The 14,291-nt window shown below is 59.4% G+C and overlaps 1 protein-coding gene across 15 annotated transcripts in view; it reads left to right on the forward strand.

Moving 5' to 3' along the window:
- The window catches only part of CAMTA1 (calmodulin binding transcription activator 1), an 892,953-nt gene that overhangs the window by 790,492 nt on the left and 88,170 nt on the right, over positions 1-14,291 (forward strand). For all 15 annotated transcript variants that reach the window (XM_067718873.1, XM_067718851.1, XM_067718840.1 and 12 more), the window contains 2 exons: positions 8,413-8,553; positions 10,043-11,883. In XM_067718873.1, the coding sequence (XP_067574974.1) occupies positions 8,413-8,553; positions 10,043-11,883 (1,982 nt within the window). The remainder of the gene's footprint in view (positions 1-8,412; positions 8,554-10,042; positions 11,884-14,291) is intronic.

Here is a 14,291-nt window from a genome sequence, read left to right on the forward strand (position 1 = left end):
CGGAACCGCTCAGCCAGGCCACTTTTTATGCCACTGAGCTTCTAGGAGATTGCCTGTGAGGTCAAGTGCAGAGGTACGGGGAACTCCATCCCCACGTGGCCTGAATTTCCTGCTGGTGTGGCCTAAGCGGCCCAAATCAGCTCCCAGTTGGGAAGCCCTTCTCCCCCCCACTCCCCTCCGAGGTCCCTCCCACCTGGAAGAAGTCCTCAGACCCTCTGCCTTTCCCTGGGCTTGTTCACTGTTGGAACGAAGCCGATGCCTCCTGGTAAAAGATGGAAAGGGGGGTCTTATGCCCCACGTCCCCTGACATTCAGAACCAGGAATTACAAGCCCATTTGGGACACAGCCCATGCATGCCTGCGCACACACACGCCACCGCGTGCCCGTGCACACACATGACACCGCGTGCCCGCACACACACACACGCCACCGCGTGCCCGTGCACATACACGCCACCCTGTCCCCGCTCAGCCTCCACACTCCTCGAAATGAGATTTCTGAAAATGTCCTCAGGACTAGTAGGAGAAGGAGCTGAGGGTGAGACGGGGAAATGGAATCATATGTGGGTGTCTGGATATGAGAAGTTAAATCTAATGAAAATTTTATCCAGTTGAACCAAGAAATCAGAAGCCGGGCCTTTACTCCTGTCAACAAGAATACAGTGAAAATTAAACCAACACGGCTGCCATCTCCCATTGACCTTGTTGCCATGGAGACAGCCTTCTAGTGTCAACAACTGGGGGACATCCAAACGGGCTCGTTCACTCCTGGAGAGGCGTCTGGCGGCCCCTCTCCTGCCCGCCTCTCTCACGTGGCTCCTCTGTAGGGTGACCGCAGGACCGGGTTGCCTGGGAGCGTCCAGGTGACACCATTGTCCAGACAGATTATCGCAGTGCCCGTTTCCGTCTCCAAGGGGACCTGTCTGGACAGCAGTTAAACAGTCACCTCTGTGTAGGTCTTTACAGAGAGTTGAGTCCCCGGGTGGGAGCACGGGATGAGTGCAGGCTGCTGGGGGCCAAGAGAAAGGCCCCCCAAAAGCCTCTGTCGGGAGGTGGGGGGATTTTCTTTGTCACCAACATGCCACTTGTCACCTGCTCGACACAGCACCAAGAAACCTCTTCCTGTGTAAAGAAAGCCAAATGGCCATCCCGGCAGGGGCCACCTGTGCCGTTACCGTGGTGACCCAAGCGCCAGCCGATGTGCCTATATCCTTCCAGAAGTTACAGCCCCACAGAGACTAGGAGGGCAGGCAGCTTGCTCTCACCAGCTCCTGGGGCTGCCTCAGCGTGTGGGGCCTCCCAGAGTAGGCCTTTCTTACCGTCTAATTCCTTTCCAAAGTGTTCCAGGCATGACGTTTCAGAGCAGAAAGGGTCCTCTCACTCGGGACCCTCAACCCTGTCCTGACTCAGATCTCCTGCGGACGCCACTGAATCGGAATCCGGGGTGTGGGACCCACTTGTGTCTTTGAAGTCCCTTGGGGAACAGAGATGTGTCATCAGGTGAACCCGTGGGAGGCACCCATTTTACAGATGAGGAAACGGAGGCCAAGAGGAATCAAAGATCTTCCCAAGATCACACGCATGTGAGGAAAAGAGCTGCGGCCACTGGGGCCCCTGACCCCTGGCCAGCGTGGTCCTGCTGGCCTGTCTCCCACAGACTCTGTTTTGTTTTGCATTTTTTAACATTTTATTTATTTATTTACTTATTTATTTTGCCACGCAGCATGCGGGATCTTAGTTCCCCGACCAGGGATCAAACCCATGCCCCCTGCAGTGGAAGTGCAAAGTCTTAACCACTGGATGGCTAGGGAAGTCCCCCCCCCCGCCCCCGCCCCGACAGGCTCCGGATGTTCTTGAATCTCAGCCCGTCCCTCCTGTACCGCTAGCCAGGCACTGAGCTCAGAGGTTCTCCCTGCCCTTCAGGAGAATTCTATCACTGCCTGGGGCAGCCACCTCGGGAAGCATTTGAGGCTTCAGAGGACAACCAAGAAGACCGCCTCTGGGCCCCCCACACACATCCCAGCCCCGTCTGTGACTCGGTGTCCCCTACGCACCCCATCCGACCTCCAATGACTAGAAATCCAGGCAAGGAGCCAAACGCTGCTCCCACGATCCCCACGTTCTCTGGGAAGAGTCTTGCTTCGGGCTTCCTGTCTTTCATAGAAATTTCCCATAACTTCCCCCGGTGGGCTTCAGTGAACGAGGCCGGGGACCCCTCCGGGAACCCCAGTGGCCCAGATTCAGATGCTGAGATGTTCTCCCACGGGCCTCCCTCTCTCGCTTCTTCTCCTCCAAGAGCAGGTGCACAGCAGGCCCTGCCTCTCACTTCCTGCCGTACCCTCGGGAGGCCCAAGGCAAACTTCCTCTGCTCGGGTCTGGGTGGCCGCACATTCCGCCCTGGCTGCCCACCTGGCCCTTCTGAGGCAGCCGGCACCCTCCGTAGTCAGGGCAGGAGACAGCTGGGTGGGCGGCGGGCTGGGGGACAGAACCTGGCCTAGCCCCAGGGGGTCTGGGTTTCCTGCACACTCACCAGCCCCCAGGAAAGCGCGGCATCCCTCTCTCTAGGAAGTGAAGTGAGTAGAAAGAACCTCGGCCTTCTGATGGGAGTAGCCCTCCCTCCCTGGCCCGTGATTAACCGTGCGGCCATTCCTCGGTCCAGGAGGGATGCAGCCTGGGAAGACCCATCCGAGGCAGTTGGCTCAGTGGAAACTGCAACCCCTCCCCACCCCCACTTATCTGCTGAGTGACCTTGGGCAGGTTCCACAACTTTCCTGAGTCTTGGTTGTCACATTAATGAAACGGGACAATAATTCGGCCTCAAAGGATCATTGAGAGATGAGAGATGTAATCTCTAGACCAATGGGTCTCAAATGTGAGCCAGCGTCGATTCCCCTGGAGGGTAGGACACAGATCTGGGCCTCGTCCCCAGAGTTTCTGACTCATCACAGGGCTGGATGGGGCCTGGCAGTGTGCATTTCTAACATATTTCCAGGTGATTTTATGGCAGCTGGGACCACCCTTGGAGAACCACTGCCCAGTGCCCTGTCCACAGTAGATACTCAGTCAAGGGTAGATATTATTGTGATTTATTTCTTTTTATAATGGAGTCAACACATAAAGAACGCAGCACAATGCCTAGCAGGTAGTGTCGGTTCAGTAAATATTATTTTTGTTATTATTATTGAGATGTGAGCTCTGCTTACAGCTCATTGGGGGAATTAATGAATGGATGAAACAAAAAGGGAGCAGTGCTGGAGGGGGGTTGAGTGACTAAGAAACCACCCATTCGTTTATTCACTCCACCAGTCTTCGCTGAGCATCTGCTATGTGCCAGGCATGGTTCGAAGCATGGGGGCTAGAGAAGGTCCCCTCGATAACATCCTGTCTCCATGAGTCAGACTCTGGCTCCAGTGGGGAGGAGAGCTAGAGCAACCAGGAGGGCCTCCAGGGGGAGGTGAGGCTTGAGCTGGCATGTGTGGATGGAAGGGTAAGATTTAAAGGGGCAGCGAAAGTGGTGCCAAAGCTCAGCCTCTGTGCACCGGCACCAAATCGAATCTCGGAAACAGAAAAGAACAGCTTTATTGCTTCGCCAGGCAGAGGGGGGCACGGCGGGCTCCTGCTCCGAAAAACCCCGTGTCCCAACCCAGGAGGATTTGACGAGGAGTTTTATAGCAATAGTTCAAGCGTGGGGTTGCTGATAAGGTTAGCGCGTGTGCAGGGGCTGCGCCCCTCCAATCTGGTCTCAGGTGGTCGCGTGATGAGCTTCTCTGGTTCCTCTGATCTCGCCTCAGGTGGTAGCTTGGCTCTTCCTCCCTTGTTTAGCAACTGTTCAGATCTGCCCTTTGGAACCCAGGGAAGGCCATGGAGTCTGGAGTCTGCTCCCTACAAACAAGAAATGGGGGACAGAAAGGTTTCTGTGCCCAGGAGCCCCACAGGGTCCCATAACAGAACACCACAGATTGGGCAGCTTAAGGCATAGGAATTTACTTCTCACAGTTCTGGAGGCTGGAAGTTCAAGATCAATGTGTGGGCAGGGGTGGTTTTTGTTGAGGCCCCTCCCCTTGGCTTGCAGACGGCCGCCTTCTCGCTGTGTCCTCACATGACCTTTCCTCTGTGCGCTCACTCCTGGTATCTCTTCCTCTTCTTATAAGGACACCAGTTCTGTTGGATAAGGACCCACGCTTAGGACCTCATTTAACCTTAATTATCTTCCAAAAGGCCCTATCTCCAAATATACTCAAATTGGAGGTTAGGGTTTCAACCTAAGAATTTTGGGGGGGTACACAATTCTGTCCATAACAGAGTGACAGGGCAGCTCAACCTGGGGTCTAGTTAAGCCTACCTGGCCAAAGCTCTCCAACTACAACCCCCCACAAGGCTGGGATGGAGCAGGCATGAGCCAAGTGGCCCTTAGCTGGCAGCTGGCCCCAGGCAGGGGTGGGGGTGGAGGATTCACCCCCATACCTTCCCCAGCCCCTTCCTCCAGATCTCCGTTACACTCTTCCCAGTGGCTGGCTGCCTCTTGGGTGAATTGCTCAGCAGAAGATGCTCTCCAAAGCGTGGCCCCATGCTGTTGTCACCAATTTCCTTTTGATTATTCAGATTAGTGTTAGCCCGGCTGCCCAGCTCTGGGAGGTCGTCAGGGTGAGTGTCGTGCTCAGGCCACGTCAGCACCGTCGGCTTGCAGACCAGTCCTCCCACGGGGCCTGCTGCACTCCGCCTGGCAGAGCCAGTGTCGGGCCCAGGTGCAGGGTCCCTGGGCAGCAGCAGAACTATGGGCGGAGCCGCAGAAGTACCCTGCAGCACCCCACTTTCCTCCGGCCAGTGTGGCCCTCTGGCCACTCCTGTCCTGTGCAGGTCTGTGAGGAGTCACCCACGCCCGCCTTCTCCCTCTCTGGTACCTTCCTTGCCCCAGCCTTCCTGGGCACACAAGACAGGCCCCCCTCCATCACCTGAGCAGCCCGGGAGCACCGTCCAGACCTCCTGCATGGGGAGACTTAGAGGCTCCCCGGCCAGGGGTTCGGCAGGAAACACTCAGGCCACCCCCACCCCCAGGCGGCCGACTGTGGCCTGGGAATGAGGAGCCCTCCCCCGAGACTCAGAGAGCAGAGGGGATGATGTGGCCCAGAGCCACAAAGAGGTGATTTGGGCGGGGGCAGCGGGGGAGTATTCCCTTTTCTCTTTCTGTGCCCTCCGCCCCAGTTCATGACCTTACATTTCACCAGCTGTACCTTTCATGGGTTTCCCTTTAGCTGCTTTTATGAAGGAGGAGAGGCAGTGGAGGGGGAGGGGGCCAGCGTGCGTGCGTATCAACCTTCCTTCCATAAAACACGCTTTTCCCAATAGAAATCTCCTTTCCCATTGATTCATTACGTGTCGGGAAGCGGAGCATGACATGTTAAAAGCCGTCTTGATAGTATTTGATATTCGGTACTAACAGCTCACCACCTCCGAGGAGGGGGCTCCTCTCCCCTCCCCCACCAGAGGGGGAGGGAGGCAATTTGCATATTGGATGCGCTAAGACAGTAAGTAATTTGCATTAAGTATCCAGAAATTCTCTGCTTGCAATCTGTCACCCTTCACTGGGTTTTCATTTTATAACCTTCACAACATGAGGAGACGAACAAGAAGCAGGAAGAACGCAGGAGCGGCGCCCGCAAGGGGGCTGGAGGAGGCTGGTCTGAGCGGCAGTTGTCAGCACTGGGGGGGCCTGGTCCAAAATGCCAGAACGTTCCAGCAGAGGCGACGGGCAGTCCGGGGGTTAGCGAGCCCACCCAACGCCAGCACCCCAGACCTTTGGGTGGGGTGGGGTCCTGCAGCCAGAAGCCAGAGGTGGGGCTGCCTGAGCCTAGCTCACACCTCCAGAGATTCAAGTTCAGACTCGGGTGGGCTGGGAGAGGGTTCCCTGAGGACACCTGGTCTGGCTTTGCAAGGAGCCCTGCTCCAAGTCCTGCACAGGTAGAAGCGCCCGTGATGAGCTCTGGAGATGCTTCTGGTCTCACACTCGCAGAATCTAAAGACTTGTCTTAAGACAGAGCCCTGTGTGTGCCATCCTGACTGCATGCGAGGAACTCGCGCAGAGCTTTCAAGAGAAGTCGGGCGCCCCTCCGGAGCCCCTGGGCTGGGACAGGACATCTGTGTACAGCGGTTTGGGTCCTGCCCTCTGGCCCCCACCCTCAGCCTCTGTTTTCTCATCTATAAAATGAGGATTCTGGAAAAGGTCCTCAGCTAAGGGGGGCCCAGGTGTGAGGACACGCCCTGACCCCTAAGTCCTGCCTGGGCCAGGCCCCTTCTGCTGTGATCTGTTTTCCATATTGGATTTCCAGGTAGAGGTTTATTTGCGAAAAGTGCTTCGCAGCTATGATGAGGCTTGCAAACCCCTGGCTTGGGCTGTCCCTTCCAGCTGCCTGAGCCAGCGGGAGTGCAAGCGTCCTGGGGCTGCCGGAGGTTTCCCCGAGGGACCCCAAGGGGCGGCGCCATCCACCTGCAGAAAGGTGGGCTGCAAACAGCCAACCCCTGGGCATGCGCATCACACAGGGCTCCAAACAGGCGCCCACGACTTCAAATCCAGGCAGCGGAGCTCGCTCGAGGCAGAAGCCACTCAGCCACCGTCCCCTCTCAATGACCCGCCAGAATTCGGGACCTCCAGGAGCAGGGCTGGGGCCCCAGCGCTTTTGAAGAAATGAGCGGCAGAGCCAGGAAGACCTCCCGAGGGGCGAGAGCCTCATCAGAATGGAGTGGAGGCGAGGATCCTGGGCGAACACCTGGGCAGGTGCATGGAGAGGAGAAGAGAAGCGGCGGCCTCAGGGGGTTCCCAGCAGATCACGACCCTCACACCGGGGTTTTCTTTGAAAAACCACTGAAGTTCTACATGAAAGCGCAGGAGCACACAAGGAGCTGAGGCATGAGACGGACGGCGCCGTGGAGCTCTCCCTGCAGCGTTCCAAGGCTGAGCCGCCTGTGGAGGTAACAGCAAGCAGCTGCCTTCCCCAGGCCTGTTCCCAAAGCATCGGCCAAGCTACCAGGGCAAGGCCAACATCGCGTGCTGTGTGTCCCCGTCGTTGCCATCATCAACATTAACGGTTATGACAACAGCTACTCTTGGCAGGGTCCACACGGAGTGCCAGGCAGGAGACTGGGTTTCCTCGGGGCCACCTTGTGAGGCGGATACTCTTGTATTCCCATTTTGCAGGTGAGGAAACTGAGGCTCAGAGAGGTTTAGTGACTTGGCCAAATTCACACAGCAAGTACAGAACAAAACCTGGACTCCAATCCACATCTGAGTCCAGCCCAGCTCCTACCCGCTGCGTAGACTCTCCCTGTGTGTCTCCTTGTGCCCCTCAGAGAGCAAAGCAGGCTCTGTGAGCTGTGACAGTTCTTCCCATGGAGTCCACGTGAGATCAGGAGAAAGCAAATTGTTCTTGCGCTGGCAAAGCCCCTGGCCTCTCTCTAACCTGATCCTGTGCCCTGATGCCCTGCTCCCCCTCTTAGAACGCCAGCTCCCACCGTCCACCCCCTTCATAGGGACCTGGGTCATTCCTGAAGCCCCAGGCACCAGCTCCAGCCCCGGGGCTGTGGATTCACTGCCTCTGGATCCGGGCCCCCAGAGCCACCAGAGAGGCCCCCCAGGCTCGGCCCCCCAGGCTCAGCCCCCCACCTCTCAGCCAGGTCTGCTCCAGCTGAGAGAATACAGCGGGCGTGAAACTCAGTCAGTCCACACACCCAGGCAGGCAGGTGGGGAGCCCGCCCTCAGTCATGCTGGGTCCCCCACTCTGACACCAGGGACAGCAAGGCTCCAGGGTTGAGGAGGGTGGAGCCAGAACCCCAGGGCGGCCGTCCAGGTGGCGGGCCATCGGGGGGCACCCGCTGTGCCCAATCTGCCATCCCTCGAGGCCGGGAAGTCTGATGAGAGCAGGAGTCTGAAGCGCTCCCCCTCCGCCACCCGCCGGGATGGGAGCCATTCTCCCCAGCCTCCACCACGTCTCCACATTTCCATGACCTGCGGTCTGGGGAGGTCCCTCAGCCTCCGGCACCTCTCCTTCCCCATCCTCGCTCTCTGTCCCCTCCACTCCAGGACCCCTGGAAGAGCCACCCGATGTACTTGGTCTTTGCGGAAAAAAAAAAGCAACTCTCTGGGCCATCTACTGCCCCCCCACACCATGCGCCACAGGAAAGGAGGACGGGAGGCAGAGGGGGCGCACAGAGGTCCAGGGGGGCGGGGTCTGGTGGGGCAGCCTGGCCCTCTCTTCTCTACCCTCCTCTCTCTGCCACTTCTTATGGCCATCCCTTCATGGTGCCTGGAGCCAGCGTCCCAGCAGAGAGGGGGCCACGCTCAGGGTGGGCCCAGGTCCCAGCCCTCGCAGGATTCCCCCCGCAGCCGTGGCCTCTGACCGCCCCGCCTCTCTCCCCACAGTCCACGGCATCAAGTGGACCTGCAGCAACGGGAACAGCAGCTCGGGCTTCTCGGTGGAGCAGCTGGTACAGCAGATCCTTGACAGCCACCAGACCAAGCCACAGCCGCGGACCCACAACTGCCTCTGCACTGGCAGCCTGGGTGAGCGGGGTCGCCCCCAGCGGGCACGTGGGCAGAGGGGGCGCTGCCAGGCAGCGGGTGTGATGACCACAAGGGGAGAGGGGTCAGCCAGGAGCCAGGCCACAGCACAGCACCCAGGGCAACTCTCCCTCGTCCTGCCCAGCGGGGCTGGCGCAGCTGGAGGGCAGCCCACTTTGGGCAGGAGAGAGCAGTTTCCGGAGAGGCGCGCCCTCTAGGAACGTGGGCAGCAGAGTCAGGAGTGCACAGGGTTGGGTCTCTGTCCACATCCACCCGTGGCAGGTGCCCTCCGGGCCCTGGGATCTCGGGCAGCAGCAGCAGGAGCCCGGGTCCCCGGGCCGACACAGGCTTTTCTGGGAGATCAGCCCTGAGTCAGTGCGACCACTCAAGCTAAACCTCCTGCTTCCACCTCTGTCTCCTCCAAGAATGTAAAGCGGCCCCCATCCTCTGTCCTGATGTGTCTGTGTTTCCGATGATGGTATTTGCTCTTGGAAATGTGGTCCTTCACTCCCTAGCGGCCTTAATTAGCTATTGCCATTAGAGGGTCACGTCACTTCTCCACGAAGTCTTCACATACTTAGGGATCTTGGTGAGTCTGTAACTGGATCAGGGGAGAATTCACCCTTTTATCAGAAGCAGAGTCACCCTTCTCAGATGGAATGACAATCACACAGGAGTGGAGGCCTGGGGGCAGAGCCCCGAGTGCAAGTTGCTCAGAAACGCTCAGAGCCTGAGGTCCTTTCTTCTCTGCCACTGAACTGGGGTTTAGGGCTGGGTCCTCGCTCAGGTCTTCAGAAGGATTTCATCCCACAAGGAGCCAAGGATAGGCCCGGGCTAGCTAAATGGAGTGGGGGTGGGGGCTGGCCCCAAATACCTTTCTGCCTCTGGAATAAAGTCTAGAACCCTCTTTGGTCCTGGGGCCTAAGAGCTAGTCCAGGGAGAGTACATTGCTCTCTACCCACCGCACCCCCAGCCCCCTACCATCAACCACCGGCTTTCAGTCCCAGAGGGGCTTCCTGGGACACTGTGGCCTGAACAGGCATGGAAAGTTTCAGGGGAGGGGAGAAGGCCCCGGCCACCATCCCAGACTGAGCCATTCCAGTGAGTGAGTACACCTCGGAAGGTGGGAAGGGTTTTCCTGGAGGATGGCGTTCTCCCCAGCCTCTCCTTCCCCGCCTCCTATGCACTGGGGCTCTTCAATTACTATTTGAAACGAGCATCGGGGACAAAGCCCCCCAGTCCAGACGGTGGTTACACAGGGCACCTGAGAAGCCGGGGTGGGGTAAGATGGCCTGAGTCCCTGAGTGTCCGTCCCACGGCAGCCCCGAGGGGCCAGGGCCAGCCTGGACTCCCAGGCTGGGCTCTGCCGGACCCCAGCGATCAGGGACGGGGCCCACTGCAGTCCTAGCTCTGACGCTCTGCGTGTGTGTGTGTGTGTGTGTGCACGTGTGTGCGTGTGCGTGCGCGCGTGTTGCGCTTCTGATCTCCGCAGGAGCGGGCAGCAGCGTGCACCACAAGTGTAACAGTGCCAAACACCGCATCATCTCGCCGAAGGTGGAGCCGCGGACGGGGGGTTACGGGGGCCACGCGGAGGTGCAGCACAACGACGTATCCGAGGGCAAGCACGAGCACAGCCACGGCAAGGGCTTGAGCCGCGAGAAGAGGAACGGCAAGGTGGCCAAGCCGGTACTGCTGCACCAAAACAGCACAGAGGTCTCCTCCACCAACCAGGTGGAGGTCCCTGACACCACCCAGAGCTCCCCCGTTTCCATCAGCAGCGGGCTCAACAGCGACCCGGACATGGCGGACAGCCCCGTGGTCACGGGCGTGTCCAGCATGGCGGTGGCCTCTGTGATGGGGAGCTTGTCCCAGAGCGCCACGGTGTTCATGTCCGAGGTCACCAACGAGGCTGTGTACACCATGTCCCCCACCGCAGGCCCCAACCAACACCTCCTGTCGCCCGACGCCTCTCAGGGCCTCGTCCTGGCCGTGAGTTCCGACGGCCACAAGTTCGCCTTCCCTACCACGGGCAGCTCGGAGGGCCTGTCCATGCTGCCCACCAACGTGTCCGAAGAGCTCGTCCTCTCCACCACCCTCGACGGGGGCCGGAAGATTCCAGAAACCACCATGAACTTTGACCCCGATTGTTTCCTCAATAACCCAAAGCAAGGCCAGACGTACGGGGGCGGAGGCCTGAAAGCCGAGATGGTCAGCGCCGACGTCCGGCACTCGCCACCAGTGGAGAGGGGCTTCGGTTTCACCACCGTCCTGACCAAGGAGATTAAGACCGAGGACACTTCCTTCGAGCAGCAGATGGCCAAGGAGGCCTACTCCTCCTCCGCGGCGGCCGCGGCTTCCAGCTCCCTCACCCTGAGTGCCGGCTCCAGCCTCCTGCCGTCGGGCGGCGGCCTGAGCCCCAGCACCACCCTGGAGCAGATGGACTTCAGTGCAATAGACTCCAACAAGGACTACACGTCCAGCTTCAGCCAGACGGGCCCCCACGTCCACCAGACCCCTTCCCCGAGCTTCTTCCTGCAGGACGCCAGCAAGCCCCTCCCCATTGAGCAGAACGCCCACAGCAGCCTGGGTGACTCTGGGGGCACCTTTGTGATGCCCACGGTGAAAACGGAGGCGTCGTCACAGACCAGCTCCTGCAGCGGCCACGTGGAGACACGGATTGAGTCCACGTCTTCCCTCCACCTCATGCAGTTTCAGGCCAATTTCCAGGCCATGGCGGCGGAAGGGGAGGTCACCATGGAGACCTCGCAGGTGGCCGAAGGGGGCGAGGGCCTGATCAAGTCCGGGGAGCTGCAGGCCTGTAGCTCCGAGCACTACCTGCAACCCGAGCCCACCGGGGTGATCCGCAGCGCCGGCGGCGTCCCCCTCCTCCCGGGCAACGTGGTGCAGGGACTCTACCCCGTGGCCCAGCCCGGCCTGGGCAACGCCTCCAACATGGAGCTCAGCCTGGACCACTTCGACATCTCCTTCGGCAACCAGTTCTCCGACCTGATCAACGACTTCATCTCCGTGGAGGGGGGCGGCAGCGCCATCTACGGGCACCAGCTGGTGTCGGGGGATGGCGCGGCGCTCTCGCAGTCAGAGGACGGGGCCCGTGCCCCCTTCACCCAGGCAGAGATGTGCCTCCCCTGCTGCAGCCCCCAGCAGGGCAGCCTGCAGCTGAGCAGCGCCGAGGGCGGGGCCAGCACCATGGCCTACATGCACGTTGCCGAGGTAGTCTCGGCCGCCTCGGCCCCGGGCACCCTGGGGATGCTGCAGCAGAGCGGACGGGTGTTCATGGTGACCGACTACTCCCCAGAGTGGTCTTACCCGGAGGTAAGCTGTCACTGCCGTAGCCTCCCGCACCAGCCTCACCTGCCCACCCGCCAGCACCCAGCAAGGGACGCTCGTTTGCGTGTGGCTGCCCTTCCCTCGAAGCTCTGGACCATACAGTTGTCCCCTCCCACCGTCCCCATGGTGCCCGCAATACCCCCAGCTCTCTCTGGTGTTCTCAGTCCTCACAGGAGCAAGTAGCTTTAAAATCAGGGGTCTCCTGGGAGGCCAGGTGGCCCTCCCAACTCTGCCAGAGCAATGTTTGCTGTCACCGCTGTCACCTGGCCGATGTCTTAAGATTCCACCTATGTTTTGCTTTGCCTTTTTTTTTTTTTTTTTTTTTTTCGGAAAAGCATCCTAGGGCTGCTGGAAAAAATTTTGGAAATCACCACGATAGACCATCTGTATCCATTGCTTTGGATTTGTTTCACAAAACAAAGCAAAAACAAATTCCCATCAAATTGAGAGGGAGGGTGCAGCTTCCAGAGAGTCATCTGTGAGATTTTGATGGTATATCCAGCCTCCACAAAATGAAAGACATCCCCCCACCCCACAGTCTGTCTCTCTTCCGGGGGGGCTGAGATCTGACGTTGAGAATCCCTGCTCCAAAGCCCGGGACCGCAGGGCGACCCAGGTCTTGCCACGGTGGCCCAGGTGCTTAAGGAAGGAACCTTTGCTTTTCCTCTGAAGTAGAATGGTGTAGGAAGGGGACAGAGTGGCCCAAGTGTTCCCTAACCTCCTGCTGCCCAATAGGACACGATCCCTGACCCCTCCCAGTGCGCCTGCCAGGTGTTTGGAGAGCAGCATATGGGGGCCCCGATCAGCACTTTCTCCCTTGGGAGGTGGCTGCCCACGGCTCCCGTGGCTCCACTGCCACCTTCCCTAGACATTAGCGCAGGGGCTGCTGCCCAAGACACCAAGGGAAGGGTGCTCCTGAGAGACCCTGAAGCTCATGGGGTACCTCAAGGCAGCGATGCAAACCATGCAGAAGGTCTTCTGACATGGGCAGAGCAGGAATGCCGGCCAAACCCGTGCACGTTCCAGCCCCAGGTGCTAGCAGGGGCTCCCAGGACGATGCCCGAGCTGGGACAGGGTTAACGGGGTTCCCTGAGACGCGCAGCATGTCTGAGAGCCCGTGTCGGCTTCCCAGTCTCCCCCGGGCCCTGGTGAAGGGGACACTGAGGCCCAGGGGGGAGGGCATGTCTCAGGGGGCACCCCTGGGTGTCAGTGCTGCCTCTGCTGTGATTTTCCCTCCCTGTCTCAGTTTGCTCACCTATCAAGTGGGGGTGACAATAGTACTTGCTTCTTGGTAAAGTCTTTGGCCCGTAGTAAGTAATCAATAGTTTATTGTTATGTTATTGGTTATTACTCTGTGGCCATCACAACTCACGGCCCACTGTGCTCCTTTACGTGTCCTCCTGCCTCGGCCGTGGCAAAGAGGCTGCTCACTGTGTATGAACGCCCCCAGCTCTCAGATGCCACATCAGCCCAGGTAGTGGCCCCCCTTGGGACAGGAGCATCCCAGAGATACAGCAGGTGTAAGAGCTGCTCTGCCCGTGCACTGTGTCCTCGGGCAGCAGGCTCATCACAGCTCAGGTGTCCAGAGGTGACTGCCCTACGTGGTGAGGGGCACGGGGCTGGGGCTGGACAGTGTGGATTCAAATCCTGCCCCCCACTTTACTAGCCACTGGTGACTTTGGGCAAAGGTCGCTGCCTTTCCTGTCTCTAAGACTGGGGCCATACGAGCGCTTTCCTCACTGGGTTGTCAGGACTGAGCGAAGAGCTCCAGCAGCCCTGCCTCTTCCACCCACCTCCAGGGACTCCCCCTACCACCACGGACCCCCAAGACTCCAGAAGACTGACTCAGTTTCCTCTTGGTGTGGCTCGCTGTGACCTCATCCCCTGGGGTGAAAGGTCAGCTCAGCCCAGCAGCTGGCTCCCCACGGGGATTAAGAAAGCAATTCCGAGGGGCTGGGAGGGAGGCCTGGGACTGGGGTTCGAGGAGGTCAGAGCTGGGAGTCGGGGCCCTGCCTCTCGGGCCTGCCTCCTGGGCCTCAGTGTCCTGATCTGTACGTGGCTGAGCAGGGCTGCCCTCAAGGCCCTCCAAGTCCTCCGACCTTGGAGATCTGGTCCTTCCTCAGGGTGCTCTGAGGCACCCCAGTGCCCGTGTCCTTCAGCAGGAGGAGCTTTTCATCCCGGGACTCAACCTGTGAGCTGAGTGCACATCCCTGGGCGGGTCCAGGCCCTCCTTCCAGCCGCTGGGACCTGCGGGCACTGGTCAGGGGCTCTTGGCAGGCGTGGCGCTCTCTGTCCTGTATCCGAGCACCAGCCTGCAGATCCCTAAACTGTACCTCGGAGAAAGTCAGTTCAGCAGCTCGCCATGCGAGGGCGGCATGGGAACGAGAAAGGAA

Source organism: Pseudorca crassidens, chromosome 2, assembly GCF_039906515.1.
Source record: "Pseudorca crassidens isolate mPseCra1 chromosome 2, mPseCra1.hap1, whole genome shotgun sequence".
NCBI classification, from domain to species: domain Eukaryota; kingdom Metazoa; phylum Chordata; class Mammalia; order Artiodactyla; family Delphinidae; genus Pseudorca; species Pseudorca crassidens.